Source organism: Electrophorus electricus, chromosome 15, assembly GCF_041902795.1.
Source record: "Electrophorus electricus isolate QZ-2024a chromosome 15, ASM4190279v1, whole genome shotgun sequence".
Lineage (NCBI taxonomy): Eukaryota > Metazoa > Chordata > Actinopteri > Gymnotiformes > Gymnotidae > Electrophorus > Electrophorus electricus.
In genome coordinates this window covers 10,754,063-10,771,902 of record NC_137511.1, presented here as the reverse complement: position 1 = coordinate 10,771,902, position 17,840 = coordinate 10,754,063, and the positions used below count along the sequence as shown (strand labels likewise).

At 39.9% G+C, this 17,840-nt stretch overlaps 1 protein-coding gene across 1 annotated transcript in view; it reads left to right on the top strand.

Moving 5' to 3' along the window:
* Positions 1-17,840, top strand: part of si:zfos-911d5.4 (uncharacterized) — a 30,372-nt gene that overhangs the window by 4,672 nt on the left and 7,860 nt on the right. Inside the window, exons 5-6 of the mRNA XM_035533863.2 lie at positions 198-426; positions 3,738-3,958. Of these exons, the coding sequence (XP_035389756.1) occupies positions 198-426; positions 3,738-3,958 (450 nt within the window). The remainder of the gene's footprint in view (positions 1-197; positions 427-3,737; positions 3,959-17,840) is intronic.

The window sequence follows — 17,840 nt, the reverse complement described above, 5'->3', positions numbered from 1 at the left end:
GTTTTTCTTGGCACAGATGGCCTCTTGCCTTGGACTACTTTAAACATAGTAGGCATTCATCACAGTTCCTTTTTAGGTGTCATGGAGAAAAGTGGCTCATTATGACATTATATTATGACATTCACTCAACAGTGAAAGAATATTTCACTATTTCATGTTCTGTTTGCTTAAAGTTGTTTAAATATATGTTTACCCAGACAAAAGCCAGAGACCTGTGCAGCCATATGAAGCGATGTGGAGTGAACCTCAGGCAGTCTCTCTTCCTACCCAGAGTACTCTTCCTCTCTCCACACTGCCAACTTGACAATGAGCTGAGCAAGAGGAAGGAGTTGGTCTCCCATAGTGATGTGGAGGATTTTGTTCAATCACTCCAGGAGAGCTATATGACATGGGTGACAGACGCTCTCACGCCATCATGGCTATCAGGTGAGAGGAATTGTCTGAGGAAGACCATATCAGATGACTTTCTGAAAGTACACTGTTTTAAAACTATGTAATGACAGCGAGACAGTGTGGAAATATGAAAATTAGTTGCCTGCCACTGTGCCCTTCTTATTATTCTTTATAATATGTAAATGATTATGTTTATTTGAACTTTAGTCTATTGCTCTTAGCTTAAAAGACACATTTAAATTTTTCTACTTTCACATTTTCTTGTTTCTAACAAGTCTAGACAGGTGTCATTAGAGGTGTAGTTGCATACGTTGGATATGTAACATTCTTGTATGACAATATATAATAAGTGAATACATAAATAACTCCTTTTATAGCTATTCAGTTTATAAAGAACTAATCCACCATGCCAGCCACCACAACCATGTTAGTTGATTGAGTGTAGTGGTGTCCTGTCCTCTGTCACGCAACAAGAGGACAGATGCTTGCAGATGACAATAAAGCGAACAGTTTATTAATATCAAAACAGTCCAGGTAAAAATCCAGATAACAGTCTAATGGGCAAACACATCCAAAAGGGAAAATTCAAAACTGAGTCAAGGAGAAAGCATAGGTGATGGTACAGGAGCAAACAGGTGTATCAGGGAAAAGGCAAAACTCATAGTTGAACTAAACACAGAAAAGGTCAATGCATGGATAAGCCATAGGCACACTTATAACGCTTGGTATGCTCTAGGACACAGAGGCAATATTTTGCAATGTGTAAGAGAGAGTAAAGTGTTTAAATAGGAGACATGATGAAGTACAGGTGATTAGCGATAATACTCTGGGGATGATGATAATTTCCCCAGAGGATTCTGGAACGTGTGTGGCAGTTTTGGAGGGCTGCATGACACACTATGGATTGTGGCAGCCTTTATGGGCCTCTTTCATGATTGACTTGATTTTGGAAAAAGGTGCAGAGTTTAGCTGCTTTTCAAATATGCTATATACAAACATATTAATACTGTTTACATTATGTATTTACTAGCTAATAAATATTTTACATACTGTTAATTTGTGCACTAATATGTATGGGCTGTATGTCAATTAAAAAATATTTTTACATATAGCAAGCTATATGTTGGCCTCACTGTACTAGCTAACTACCCATCTCTGACATGTTCACATTTAAAGCTCTCTCACTCATACAAGCCCTTGCATGTAGCAGTACACTGGTGTAGGATACAGTATTGGCACTTTGAGCTTAAACAAAAGTGGCACTGTAGAAGCCTACCAGGAACATGCAGACTGAGCCACCTGTTGGACTTTCACTAAAATGAACAAAAATTAGCAAAAATACACTGCCTCGCCAAAAAAAGGTCACCACCTGGATTTAACTAAGCAAATAGGTAAGAGCCTCCCATTGGATAATTACTGCATGGGTGATTATGTTTCAGTTGGCAACAAGTTGTTTAACCCTAACTGATGCAGTGTGTAGCTTCTCATTTGTTAAACAACCATGTCGAAAGACACATCCTGTAGTCATGGAAAAGATGTTAATCTTTTTCAGAAGGGTCAAATTATTGACATGCATCAAGCAGAGAAAACATCTATGGAGATTGCTGAAACTACTAAAATCGGGTTAAGAACTGTCTAATGCATTATTAAAAAGTGGAAGGACAGTGGGGAAACATCATCTTCGAGGAAGGAATATGGTCGGAAAAAAAATCTTGAACGATCGTGATCGGTGATCACTTAAACGTGTGGTGAAATCAAATCGTAGAAAAACAACAGTAGAACTCAGGGATATGTTTAATAGTGAAAGTAAGAGCATTTCCACATACACAATGCAAAGGAAACTCAAGGGGCTAAACAGCTGTGTAGCCTTAAGAAAACCACTTGTCAGTGAGGCTAAATGGCAAAAACGGCTTCAGTTGCTAGGGAGCATAAAGATTGGACTCTGGAGCAATGGAAGAAGCTTATGTGGTCTGATGAGTCCAGATTTACACTGTTCCAGAGTGATGGGTGCATCAGGGTAAGAAGAGAGGCTGCTGAAGTGATGCACCCATCATTCCTAGTGCCTACCGTACAAGCCTGTGGGGGCAGTGCTATGATCTGGGGTTGCTGCAGTTGGTCAGGTCTAGGTTCAGCAACATTATGTGCCCAAAGAATGAGGTCAGCTGACTACCTGAATATACTGAACGACCAGGTTATTCCATCAATGGATTTTTTCTTCCCTGATGGCACGGGCATATTCCAAGATGACTATGCCAAGATTCATCAGGCTCAAATTGTGAAAGAGTGGTTCAGGGAGCATGAGACATCATTTTCACACATGCATTGGCCACCACAGAGTCCAGACCTGAACTCCATTGAGAATCTTTGGGATGTCCTGGAGAAGACTTTGCGCAGTGGTCCAAATCTCCCATCATCAATAAAAGATCTTGGGAAAAATTAATGCAACTCTGGACAGAAATAAATGTTGTGACATTGCAGAAGCTTGAGTAAATGATGCCACAGCGAATGCCTGCTGTAATCAAAGCTAAAGGCGGTCCAACAAAATATTAGAGTTTGTGACCTTTTTTTTGGCCAGGCAGTGCAATAATAAACACTGTGAAATTGAAAATCCTTGACTGCTAACCAGGGATATCTGTGTTTATACTTAAGTGTGTGTGTGTGTTCATTCGGAAATGGAGGGCAAATAGCTAACACTAGTGATTGAGAATAGAGTCAGTGTATGTTTTAAATGCTGCAGCCTGTAGGCATTTGCCATTGCATGATATGGCCTGAACCCGAACTAAACTCAACAACGAGAAAGAAGAAGCCTGCTCCTGTAGGCTTGGATTCATGGGAAGATCTACTTAACTGAGTAGCTTGGTTATAATGCATTTTTTTCTTATTCTGTATTGTTTATAATAAGATGTTAAACTACTAACATCTGAAAATTTGTTAGATGTAACAAAAATTGGCAAAGCAGCCAACTCTGTTGTCTCATTGGCCAAGCACATATTTGAAGAAGCAGATCCAGCCTACCACCCCTTTAATTCCTATGGCCCTGTTTGACATTATAATAGTGACATAGTAACAACACAGTAACAGTATCACGTCTTATTGTTCTGAGAATATATGTATGAAGATTTAAAACTTAATCTGTCTAGAAAAGGTTAAATGCTACTAGTGGCATCTACTTATTGGACAGTAATTGTGTGTAATAAGTCTTACTGCTAGCGCTATGTCTAATAATGGTGAGAATACAGGATTTTAACAACTTGACTCATTTTCTGAAAGCAAAAATAAAATGCATCAGGGTAAGCTTCTTTTTGAGTATTCTTCTCACAATTGCTCTCATGCTGATTGACCAGGTCACCTGTCATTCAGGCAGCTGGGGGCGGTGCGGCATGTGCTAGGACAAATGGGGACTTGGGATCTGGTGAAGCTGTGCAGCGGTGTTGAGCTGAAGGGGGATTATCAGGGCTGCCAACACCTTGCCCTCAGCAGACAGGAAACAGACATTTTGGAGTTCAGGAGGGGAGGGACCCTCACTACAGACACATTCTGGTCTCTGCTTGGATACACACCACAGGTTAGAATGCTTTCTCTCACACAGGCACTTGCATACCAACACAGAAAATTGCACACATACTGTACATGCATGCATACATTCTTATGCTAATACACCACAGGTTAATATTCACACAGACACCAGCATGCATGCATACATTTCTGCTTAGTTCAGTGTACACATCCCTGGAACTTTTAACCGAAAAAAATTCAAATAAGAATGTTCTATACACAATGTTCTATTGTTCTATATATCTCTATTCCATTAGCCATCCTTGTAATAGGTATGGTATTATTTAATAAATACAAATTGTGTAAGTTTAAAAAGAGAAGTTTGATCTTAAAGAGAAGTCTTACAAAATAAGTATTAAGCTTACACATAATTGTTTAATGGTCCTATTGCACACTAAATGATCTTAAATAAACTACAGTGGTCTCCATAAAAAAGACTCTCCTTAAAAAATAAATAAAAGCAAAAGAACAATTTTGGTAGCTTTCTTGTTTAAAATGTAAAAAGTATCAATATGTTTAATGAGCCATTATCACTACAAATCAGCAAAAGGGAATAAAACTATCCAATATATTTAGAAACACTATTGGAAAAACACTGTTAAGATTAGTTTGATAAAGAAAAAATTCCTATCAGCAGAAAAATTGTGTGAGATGTCAGAAAAAAAACCCACAGGCATGCTTCTCTGAAAGAAAGTGGAGTTGCAGTTTTGACATGTACAATAAATAGGTACTTCATCAAAAACAGGCTTGACAGTAGAGTTACAGGAAAAAAGGCTTTTTATGACACCAGCACAAGAAAGTCTTCCTGTTGTACACCATCAGCAGACGCAAAATTTCTGGAATAACACACACACACAGAGGAAGTTCTGTATAAGTTTTGTGTGTGTGTGTGTGTGTGTGTGGTGTGTGACTCTCTCTCTCTCTCTCTCTCATATTCATATATATATATATATATATATATATATATATATATATATATATATATATATATATATATAAGAGAGAGAGAGAGAGAGAGAGAGAGAGAGAGAGAGAGAGAGAGAGAGAGAGAGAGAGAGAGTCAGTCAAAACTACAATATAGTCTATAGTCAGTACTTAACCATGTGACTTTAATGGATCAATGGATCATTTACACAAAAAAGCACACACAGACACATATGCATAAAATTAATATAATGACAGACTATTGGTTTAGACAGGCATGTACACACTAAAAAATGAATCCGACCCTGACGTCACTAACTTAGTAATTTATGTGAGTCAGTTAGCTGTTGGTTGGCTACATGCAGTCATTTGGCCTTTTCAAATAAAGCTTTTTGTATAAATAAAAATACTGAATATATATGAAAACATTTATTGGAGACCAAAAAAAATGTGCTCATGATGTCAAAATTTCACCATTATGGAAACATGTTCACAAAAAGAATCTCTCTCTCTCTCTCTCTCTCTCTCTCTCTCTCTCTCTCTCTCTCTCTCTCTCTCTCTCTCTCTCTCTCTCTCTCTCTCTCTCTCTCTCCCCCTCTTTCTTTTTCTTTTTCTCTCTATGGCTCTCTCTCTCTGCCTCACTCACACACACACACACAGTACATTTGTCTTTTTCCAAATAACGTGCTGCTCCTTCACAGCAATAACAGCAGAAAGGCCATTCATTATGGTCCTGTTTACAAGAGATCAATAGCAATCCGGCACGCTTGGGTTCTGAAAAATGAGTTTTGGGACAGCACACATTACAGAGTGCAAATGAGCAAGGGTTCAGCACTAGCTCCCCCTACTGGTGGCGGGGGGGGGGGGGGGTGAGATGGAGGAAGGGGGATGGGGGGCATGGGAAAAACAGGCACAGCTTTTAGTGTTTTTACCTGTGTTGAGCGAAAGTCATAAGGACCGAGTGATGGTCCGGTCTACATATTTATATTACTGTAGCATCTTTATGATATTACAATCTCATATTACATCTTTCTGATATTGATTCAGACAGCCACATCAAGATGGCATTGTAAATGAAGAAATAGAATGTTCTTTCATTTCCATGGTTGCAATCACATTTGCCAACAGGTGGCACTGCAGTCAAATTATACCTTATGTGGAAGTTCCCTATCTGTCTGCTCACAGAGCCACTCTGTGTTTTGTGACAGTGTGGCTTTTTGGCACCAGGACGAGTATCAATGCTAATGTTTCACATTCACCTAAATCTCTGTCAGCCATTTCAGCTTTGCTGAAACCCCACTCAGCTCCATTTTAAAAATACCTGATAGAATGGCAGTTTGCGAGACACATCTGGGCGAACAGACTGGAGAAAGCTAACAACTTTCTCCCCTTGCCATCTTGGGTTGTCAGTATTTTATTATCACCCTCTTTGTAATCCTTACTTGGAAATGACACCAGTCAGTTGTAAGTGATCTGGTGTGTGTGGATGTTGAGTGTATGTTTTTCTGTGTGTGTATGTGTGTGTGTCATGCAGCGGTGTAAGTTTTGGGCGGAGGGACTGCTCAATGTAAAGCCCTTGGAAAACTGCTAAGTGTTTATGAGGCCTCACAGAGATTGTGGGACAATGGTGTTGGTGTAGGCTTACACAGACACATATTTGTATCGCAATTTCAGTGTAAGGACTCGAGGAGGTGATGAAAGGGGCTCTGGATGGCTCTTAAAAGCAGAGGCCTGTGATTGGTATTGTGTTAACACCTGGGCCGGGAGGAAGATGGAGGCCCAGAACAATGCACTCAGTGGTGGAGTATTGCGTAGCTGTGCTGGTTGAAAGGTAGAGGCCGTAAGGCATAATTTCTGTTGGGGTTGGGGGCTGGGTGTGTTACATTTGTCTGAGAACAGTTTTAAATGTTTATTTATGATAGTTGAGGTTAGGATGGGTGAGCTGGTCATAACATAGTAGGAAATATTAAAATCACCAATTGTAAGTAAATTTGATTCATTTTTATGTTTTGGCTTTAGTTTCTTTTTGTACAAGAGCTGTTTTCTTGATCTATCATGCATTTCTTTCATGGTGAACTTTCAGTCCTGAACACTCTCTGGGGCAGTTCTCTGTTTGTTTCTCCCTCTTGGCTGAGTGGCTCTCGTCTCTCCCATCGTCTTCAGCACAAACCATTTTTTTTTTCAGATTTCTCCCATTAACATCGACATGCCAGCCGCCAATTACTCACTCAGCCCTTCCATTCAGAGTCGCAGTGCTCTCTCTGCCTGCAAGATGCTCATTAGCCCAATCCAGTTAATTGTATAAGAAGATAATTGCATGTAAATGCTGGGCCTAAAAGCGGTCTTTCCAGCCTCCTCCCTGTCTGAATAGGCGGGTGGTTCGAGAATTCTGGGTAGTTTACTTAACGGGAAGGCAATTAATTGATTTGGCAAATGAAGTAAATACTCGAGATGCACACTGCGTGTGCTTTGCAAAGTGGAGATAATCGGGAACTGATTGCAGTACAGAGGAAACAATGAGTAAAACTTAATTTTAAAAAATAAACTAAAATAATTATAGTTGTCTGGCCAAGACATGGGATGAGAGTGATGATATTAGGGATATTAGGTTTTTTAATTGAATTATGATACAAGATTCTCCTTTTAAAAAAATAAAACAGGAGAATAATGAATGAGGAGTTAGAGGTGACATGGCATAGTATTGAGTAGTGTTTAATTTTGTCTCTGTCAAACAGAACAATACTTGGTGCCATGTTGACAGAGTGAAGTCAAGCCTAAAGACAGGCTGAGATCAGAGGTCGCATGATCTCGGGAGATTCTCGCCTTACATCCCAATCTGGAGAACTGTGCTCCACAGTGCTGGGGAGCGTGCACCTCTGGCAAGGGTTTCTGAAGCTTTTATACAGCCCACGTGTAAAAGGCTCACCTCTGCACCATGCACTTTGACAGTGAAATTAGAGTGCATGAGCACATTACTTACTGATCAGTCTTAAAGTCTACTGTATAGGACTGAGGACAATCATGCAGAACCTTTTTAAAAAACTATTTATTGTATTTTGTGCCTACAATACACCTCAGACACTAACAGGCCTTGAAATTGAGGTTTTTAGTGATTAAGTGTGTCATGACTGAAGAAAAGTATACAGATGAACAACCGTGGTTATAGGACAGAGTGGCTGCCATGCCTTTTATGTTCTCAGAATGGCTGCGACACTGGTCTTGTGCTTGCATCTCTGGGCCACTCTCCTCCCCCTGTGCTTCTGAGTGCTGGCTTGGCCTGCATTAAGATTCCCTCTTCAGCGTGAACCACCCATCTGCCCACCACTCCCTGGCTACATCATATGCCCTCCCATGGGCTCTGTCTCCGGTCCGAAGGGAGACGGCGTGTTAAAATATGATATGTTATTTTCAAAGAAATATTTGTAAATTGAGGCTGCCTTGCGGATCGGAGTTACATGCTGTACAGAGCTACACATTTCACAAATGAAATGCAAGCCCTGTTTGATGGCTCCAGCAGGTAGCAGAACTGGAGAGCGTAGCAGTCTGACACCTATTCCTGTTTGCAAAAACCCCCAAGCATGACCATTCAGTCTCGGAGGTCTAAAATTGAAAAGAGAGTTACTCTGAAATCCACCTCTTTACTTAAACAGGAAAAAGTGCTTCTCTGCAGCAGTCTCTGAAATGCACAGTGTGTGTGTTATCAGCAGGTATTTTGTATCATAAACCTCAGCCCTCTGTCCCTTGTTTATGCATAAGCAAATAATGTGCATGGTCTAAGTTTGTGGGTAGAACCATGGGCGGTAATAAATTGATGGTTTTATTAGAAGCTGCGTTTGATTCCTGAGCTCTGAAAGGGATACACTACAAGAAACCAAACACTGCGGAATATCGATTTTGCTTTGCTCTACCACACATGAGCGGCAAATCTATAATGCATTAAGCACTTGAACAGTGGCAGGAAAGACGGAAGAAGGATGAGCTCCATGCCGCAGTCACACAGACACAGTGTCTCCGCGCTCCCCCAACACTCTTCAAATCAAATGGTTTACCACAGCATTTAGGTACACTCTTTCAGGTTAATATTCTACAGGCACAAGGGAAATGTAATATTAGTATGTTGTTGGTGGGGTTTTTTGTGCTATACTGTGATAACCTGCATAAGGCAACAGAATTCCATTTTATTACACTAAATATTGTAAATGAAGGGATTAATTTTGAATTTCAAAACAGTGTATATACATATGAGTGTATATGTGTATAATATGGGGAGAAGATTGCAGTGAGGTACATAAGGTATTAAGAGAAAAAGGACATTTCAGACAGAGGTCCTTCATCAGCTGTGCAAGGAAAGAGCTTCAAAAGCAAAGTACTGTGTACCTGAAAAAGTTTTCTGGGAGCAACTGCAGAAAGATAAAGACTTTGCCGTTGTACTGTTTCTTTCTTTAGAAACTGTGTACATCACTATTTTATAGTGTGTGTGTCTGTGTGTGTGTGTGTGTGTGTGTGTGTGTGTGTGTGTGTGTGTGTGTGTGTGTGTGTGTGTGTGTGTGAGAGAGAGACAGAGACAGAGACAGAGAAATAATTCTTTATGGCCATTATATAATTATATAAGGTTTCCTGAAACAGAAAATTTAATGGTATATGTAATAAAAATATATGTATGTGTGTGTGTTTATATATATATATATATATATATATATATATATATATATATATATATATAGTAAACATAATGCATTTTTAAAAGAAATGTAAATATTGTATCTTGCTTGAAAGGGCCATATCTGTGTCTTATCTGAAAGGGCATCTATATTTTCTAGCCTATAGGTTCGTGATGAGCTACTAACCACAGTGATCTCAGCTGAAGGTCATGCAGCAAATAGACACTAGCTGAGCCTTTCAGCCTAAATTTCATTTACCCCAAAAGTGCATTAAACATGAGGAAGGGTCCTTTTCTTCACCCCACACAGTTTAATGCTACTTAATTATGCGAAGTGTTTGAGGTAGCTCTTCAAGCAAAGAGCCTGTCTCTATGCTGGAAGAAACAGCTGCTTGGGGAGGTCTGAGTGGAGGGTGGATACTCAATCAGTCCCTCAGCACATGCACGCAGCACTGGAATAAAAGCAGCTATACACGTACTCTCTGAGAGGAACAGTCGCTGTAACGTGTGTGATGAGAGAGAGGTCGCAGCAGCAGCAGATACTGATTGGTCCTGGGTTAAGTTAGGTTTTAAGGCTTTTCTTGTTTGTGAATTGTGTTGCTTTTCTAAGACAGGATTAACAAGGGAGATGTATAGCTTTGAGCGTAGCCTTTGTGATGAATCTGCCATTGATGCAAACTTTAGACTTTGAGTAGGATTTGACTTCCCTTCATTATATATTAACCAAAGAAACTTAAGGCCCAGCAACACTTTTATGAGTAGTTTGTGATTTCTGGGCATTTTCCCTTTAAAAGAAGCCTGAATTCAAAAAGATGGCATGTGCCTCTCCTTGGAGAAGATAAACATGGCAGTAATTGTTAATGGCTGGCCTTTGAAGGGCCGATTCATCTGATGGGGGTGTAAAAGCAGTGATCTGGGTCTGTTCTGCTTCTGATGCCAAGATAGCAGGACGTTGGCGAGACACAGAGCAGAGCGTAAACATGATTCATAAAATGAAAGAGTTTATTCTCAATCTACCTCTCCTGCCTCATGCAATTTCTGTGAACCTTTGTTGCCTTTGGTGTGCGTGGATGTGTGTGGGTGTGTGTATGTGCGTGTGCATGTGTGTATGCATGTGTTTGGAAAAGGGTATATGATGGTGTTGTTTGTGCTTGTGTGTGCATGTATATGTGTGTATGTTTCTACATGTGTGTCTGTATACGTGTAACTGTGTTTCTGTTTGAATCTATGTGTGTGTTTGTAAGCTACTGCTTTATGTTGTTGCTGAAATTGCAGCTTAATTGACAGCTTGCCAGGGCAGATATGGCAGCAAATCATGTGATTTCTCAAAGCATATGTCAACAGAACAGCCTTCATGGGCAGAGACTAGATTACGCTCAGCTAAATTTGAACGTTTGCCGGAAAACGGCCTAAACTTGTTTTCTCCGTCGAGCCTAATGACCTTCTATTGGGTTTCCAGTACTTCCTGAGTGCGGAGCGGGTTTGAACGAGGCTCGACTGGACCTTGTGAGCAGTGTGAATTCATCATGTCAACTGAAAGGTGACAGCTGAGTTAAATTCGAGTGTGATAGACCATGTTGATGAACAGGACCATAGATCTACACAAAAAAATAAGTGATGGGTCACAGGATGTCTTTGAAAAGCTGTGCCAAAAGCACCAACAGTCAGACATTTGATGTAGTATGTTAGACTGATGTGTTACCATCTTGATATAATGTGTTAGGCTGATATGTTACGATCTCTTGCCCACCCCTACTGGAATGCACCCCCTCCCTCCAAGCGTTTGGCATCTTTCTCTTGCTAATGCGTGGGCATTAGCATACAAGAACATGTTGTTCATTTGTTTCGAGTTGTTGTGTACAAGAAGGTGAGCATTCCACCTTTACCACAGATACATTTCAGGATACATGCCGTGAGGGAATCGGTCCCAGACTCTAGAATGTTAATTTGACTGTCACTTGCATTCCATTTGCCATTGCCTAGCGCCAAATGATGCATGCCCATACAACTGGCAAAGATCAGCATTCCTCCTAAGAGCCAAGTAGCACAAAGGCTAAAGGGGAAATTTCTTCTAATTAATAGCATCACAGAAAAGAGCAGGGAAAACCTTTTTAGGAGCAGTAGCCACAGTGATAACATCATGTTTTGTGTAGTCGTTTTAACATATTTGAGTACATCTAAAATAAGTGTCATGACACAGTAAGATATTGTGCATACACAGTGATTAAAATTAGTGAACTTGGTTAAGCAAGTTCCTGTTTAGTGTGTTTAAATACTTGTAGTTTCTATGGCAAAACACCTGTATGTATGTATGTGCTTGCTTTAAACTTGGGTTTGAAACATGGAGACAGTTATACTCAGGTCATGGTTTATTGTCCCTAAAAGTTTCTGAAAGATACACCTTCAAACATCCCTGTTAAAAATGCTACACCATAAAGTATGTTTTTTTTCCTCTCTCTATGAAAGCTAAAATTGCCTCTTCCATTTTTACAGATTTCTGTAATTAGCTCTTCAGGATAGCAGCTGCTTTATAGTAATTAGGTTTAAAAGTGGCTTTAGCAGATCATGGAGAGAAAAAAAAGTTAAACATATGCGATTCCCCATGAGGAGAGCCCTGTAGAAGCGGGCGAGGAGATGGGAGACACTCACAGGGATTCCACTTAGCGGGCTCCTGTGCCTCTTCCATCTGCGCTCTGATTAGAGATGCATACTGAACAGTGGGAATAGTGGCCGCGTTAAAGAGCAGTGTTCAGAGAGCTCCCAGTGGCCTGAATGTACATGAAGAGCTGGGCTGAGGTGTTGACATGCCCACACATGTGTACACGTACTCCCTGCTACTGCAGTTCTGTTTCAAGAACAAGACAAAGATTAACATTACAAAAATTAATATAATATTTGTGGGATTTTTTTTTTTTTACACAAAAAGTGAACTTATCAAGGATGCCTAACAATGCTTCCATAATGTATATCATGATATGATGTGATCATTTTGAATACTCTAGTTTAAAAAAATAATGAGATTTTTTTTGCAAATTCTAACAAAGGTTTTGTAATGGACAAGTACATTTATATACAGCCCACAGTTCTGCTTGTTCTCTGTCTGCAGTCTCTCTGCTGCAAACTGAATTAGTCACATTGAATTTAAAATGAACTACTTACTGTGTCTATTATCCAGTTAGGATGATTTACAAGGTGCTATGACCGCGTTTAAAAACAAGATGGCCGCAGGCAGGGCCCGCCGCTCTAAGTAGATAAACAGATAGCACCTGTTCAGAGAGACTCCATGGCCCTGTCTTTGTTTAAGTGTTTATCTGTCCCTCAAGTGTTTTAAGTGGAGCAATTTCCCCTGGCTTTTTTGTTTCTTTCTTTTTTCATTTTGTTTACATCTTTTACATTTATTTATCTGGTATTTTGCCCTGTCTTAAAAGCAGTGGTGATTATTAATCAATAAGGAGGGCTTTTCAGTGATTGCTCCTCATTTGGGTTTTGTTTTGCATCATTAGCTGCATCTGAATGGGTTGCATTCAGTAACTTTAAAAGGTTTAAGTGCTATGATTGTTAATTGAAAGCTTTCTCACCAAGTCTTCGCTGCTTTTGTGGTAAATATCAATTATAGCAGACTTGCAGACTTAGCCATGCTTGGGGGACTTTGCTTCTAAACGGCCATTTGTTTTGGAGTCTTTTGGTGTTGCATGCTACCAATAGCCATTAAAGTAAGATCAATAAGTGTTCATTTATCCGGTCGGGAGAGTTGCCACAGCAGAAGCACTTAATTATACATGCGCAGCAGCATTTGCTTTAATTGGCTGGAATCAAAGGAGTGAAGTGGATGGAATGGACAAATTTGCATATTTGTGAGTGAGTCAGAGCTGCTGATTGGCTGCTCCGCATAATGAATTCAGAATTTGCAAGTCATACATCTGTGAGGTTGAAATAAATCAAGAGCTTTTGTCAAGTTTGTGCATCTCCAGGGTTTGGCCAAATGCCTCTCTCTAGGTTTCACTTTCAAATGCACTGTTTGAGAGCACTGATGGCTACTAGTACATGCCAAACAGACACTGTGTTTAGGAGTATAATGGACAATAACACCATAGCAGAGTGATGTTTGTATTTATCGCTCTTTTTTGGTACTGTAGTTCTTAAAGAGGTAATCTTTTTTTTTTATTACTTATGAACAAATCCTAACATGGATGCAAGGATGCAACTTGAATAACATATTTTAAATAATGGTTAATAATAATAATAATAATAATAATAATAATAACAACAACAATAATAATAATAATAATAATAATTATTATTATTATTATTAATAGTAGTATTAGTATTAGTATTAGTATTAGTATTATTAAGGTTTTAAGAGCCTCTTACTGCAGAACCCAAAGCTGTTGTTGGACCTTTCTCTATAGTATCTCATGCACTTTCTGGCACACCTGTTCCCTGTGTTTCTCATTCTCCTTCTCAATTACAAGGAAGCCATTTTGTTATGGCCCCCTTATCTCCAGCCTGCTGCATTTCCACATTATGGTTGAAGTCCAGTTCTCCATCGCAGCAGGCTCTAATTCACTGCCGTTGCCATCTGTTATGCCTCTGTGAAATTACACATAAACTGGTTAGTGCACACTTCGGCCCATTGTCTGTTGTTTTGATAATCACCCTTAATAATGCTCGGCATCAATATGGTCTTTAAACCTGATTTGGGCAGTTAATGAAATAAGACGGAGGCAGTCAGTGTATGCAGCAGGACTAATGTCATTAGGAATGTTTATGAAGGGCAAAATTAAATCAGCCATAAATTGAGCTCTTTAGTTTAGGCTGAGAGGCCTGGAGCTGTTCGGCATGAGAAGTGTACTTCATATTTTAAGCTTTCACAGAGGCTGTGCTTAAAGTTAGCATGAATGGAGAGAAATGCAGGACAGACAGCGGAACTGCTTTAGAAGAGCAGCTCCTCATGGTCAGCCAGATTATTCAAGCATGATTCTGCAAAATCTTGCATGGGGCTGTTTACAGATATGCTTGTTAATTTATGGAGTGTCGGACAGTGGTGCTTTCTCCGTGGTGAAATGCTATCGAACACTGATTTATGTCTTATGTTGTCTACAAATAAAACTTCACATTTTGTCTCAGCAGACGAAGGATAGCTAAAGGTGTGTGTTTCTGTCTGTGTCTGTTTGAGACATGACAGAACAAAGAAATAGCTGGTGTGGGTTTACACCCACTCTGAGTTCATCTGAAACATGGCACCTGTAGCTTTAGGTAACAGGCGTCCATTCTTGGCTAAGGTGCCTAGTACCTGTCTAAGGTCCCAAGTGTCTTGCTAAGGTCCTCAGTACTTATCTAAGGACCATAGTGCCTGGCTAAGGTCCTCAGTACCCATCTAAGGTCCACAGGGCCTGGCTAAGGTATGCAGTGCCTGACTAAGGTCCCCAGTGCCTGGCTAAAGTCCCCAGTGCTTGTCTACATTTCCCCAGTTCCTGTCTAAATTTCCTCAGTAGCTTGCTAAAGTCCACTGTGCCTAAGGTCCCCTAGTCCCCAGAACTGAACAGGGACTGAGTTGAATGCCAGAATTTCAGGTGAACACATGCCATCTTACCAACACCCCCCCCCCCCCAAAAAAAAGGTCACACTTACCTTGTAGTAAGTTAATAAATTACTATTAGTAAGTAGATTTGGCTTCATTGTGCATTAATGTATCATTTAATCCAGTGCATTACCGACAAAATAAATAGTTTGATATACATTAGCATCTGTCTTTGACTTGCTTACTTGCTTAAAATAAGTTATCTTTCCTTGCATGAGAATAAGGCTGCTGTCCTCTTCAGACCGATTCCTTTTTTGAATACATTGCTTAGTTTCCACAGTTAAATGGTGCTGCTAATTGCAAGTAGCAAAAGGATAAATTAAACATTAAACAGCAATGTCCAGGGCTCAGGTGGCCCATGCAGTTGACTGTGCAGTATCGGACCATGTTGTTTCAAGTAGCAAAGAAATTTGTTTCTTTGTGCAGAGTATGTTACAACATGCTTAACACATTATCTGTAACCCACATAGTCATAAGCACCTTGTCTCCCTACAGGCATATGACAAAGAATCAGATAGAACGAGAGAAAGCATATAGTCCCCTTATCTGGCTGGATCTGAATGAATGACTAACAATGCCATATGTGTTTTGATGCAGCAGTGCGTCACTTTGGCCCAGGTGAGTATGAGGTGAGAAAAAGGGGACCTGTGGAAGGATTTATAACCACTGTACCACAGAGGAGAGGAGGGTGGTGGCTAGCCTGTTGAAATGTGAAAGGTGATGTCATTGTGCTCCTCTCTCCTGCCGACACGGAGTATGTGAGGGTGTACGGGGCCAGGCTGAGTAACTGAGCTCTCAGCCCTTTGTGTGACTCCTGTTCTATGGCCTAAGGGTCTGGACCTGTGAACGCAGACAGAGTTCTCAAACCGAGTTCTCTCCCCAAGGGGGAATGAAGACACAGTGCAGTGCTGCATTCAATCAGGCAGCAGTCTAGAGGAGATGTCACCGTTTAAAGGAAACACTCGAGGCAGCCGTCAAGAAAAGACACTTGTGACTACTTTTAGAATAAGTTAGAGAGACTGTGTGCAGTTGACAGAAAGATAAGTTGCATCAGTTCCCATATCATGTGACATATAACATTGCAAAGTATTGGTACTCTCCAAGAGTTCATCTTTTTAAAAAGGTCCTTGAGTCTCTTGTTCTTACTGGACAATGTTAAATGTTTTATCTTTGTAGACAGCCACCATTTTGATAATTTTGATAATAATGTTTTGGAGCATTTTCTGTTCATATAATTATTGCTAAATAGTAGGCATTAAAAATGGTTGTTTTTTTTTTCCCAGTAAAATGACCATGGAAAAGCTGCACGTAATTTGCTTTTATAAGAGTCATTGATATTGTTACATTCACCCCTGCTTGATACTCAACACTGTGCCTGGCTTAAAACACATCTATGATTCCTCAAAATCAAATCTTTGGGTAAATTGGCAGAGACCTGAGTTTTGTCTGTTATAGGAGACGTTTTTGTCTCCTCCACTGAGAAATCCCTGGCAGCCATGTTGAGCAGACCACACCGAAGTTCCCTGTGTGTTCCTCTGTTTATCTGATGCCAAAGTGAAGAAGCATGATCCAGTCGAGTCGGGATCGTGTTTACACTTAACTTGGAGTCCTTTAGTTCTGTAGCTGTTTTGTTGTTGTTGTTGTTGTTGTTGTTTAGATGTGTTGAGAAACCATTCTGGAAATCCCCCACCCTCAATTTTCAACCTAACACATTTGCTTGGGATCCTAATCCAAGCCAGATCTGATACTGGAGTAGATATCACACATGTTCTTTCAGTATACAACAGAATAGCACAGACATTATTAAAGCTTCTCAGGTTGCACTGTCCTGGCACTGAAATGCTCCTCGGAACTTGGCTAAAGGTTCAACTACAGTTCTTGCTCAAATGCCAGGTGTGATTAATGAAGATCCTCATCCTGTCATTTAGCCATGTATAACTGGTGTAATTGATTGTTCTGCACAAATTAAGGACTTCCCACTAAGCTCTTCTGTCTGCCTTTGGGTTACAGGTATTCACAAGAAATGACAAAAGCATTTATTTGAAGATTTATAGACAAGTCTATTCATAAAAATAGCACTCTTGGAATGAAACAACACTATAGATGTTAACTGTCAGAGCTGTGAGTGTCTGCATAGTGTCACAATAGATTTTACACACACAAATGTTTACATAAAATTATGAACCTCTTCTTATGATTACCTTTTGCAATGTTAAGATTTATGGGACATGAAATTAATTATCTCCAACAAGTATAGCCTCATGTCAAACCACAGAATGAGGAGCTCTGAAATCCAGGCAGCTAAGACAGGTGCCCCTCTCCCTAGTTCATACTAAAAGAGAGGAGAGGTAATTTTTTGTAAATCTGAGAGGTTATATTATTAATATTTTTTGTGCTGATCTGAGTTCAGACGGAAGTTGCCTGGGGTCATTAGATTATCTGATCTCTGATAAGTCTGATGTCTCAGTAACTCAGTCAGCTCTCACACCTGGCTGCTGTGATGACATACCTGGATAGAGACAGGAAGTGTACCCTCAAAATTTGACTAGTATAGTATTCTTGTTCAAACACCAAAAGGTCACCTGGTGGATATGGATTGTTTTCTGAAAATGGACAGTTTGTCATTAGTTTGATGAAAGAATGACCTCGGTTATTAACAAACTATATGTTTTTGGTTTTTTTACTTTTTGCTTTTTGAAGAACAAGACTAAGACTTAAGACTTTGAA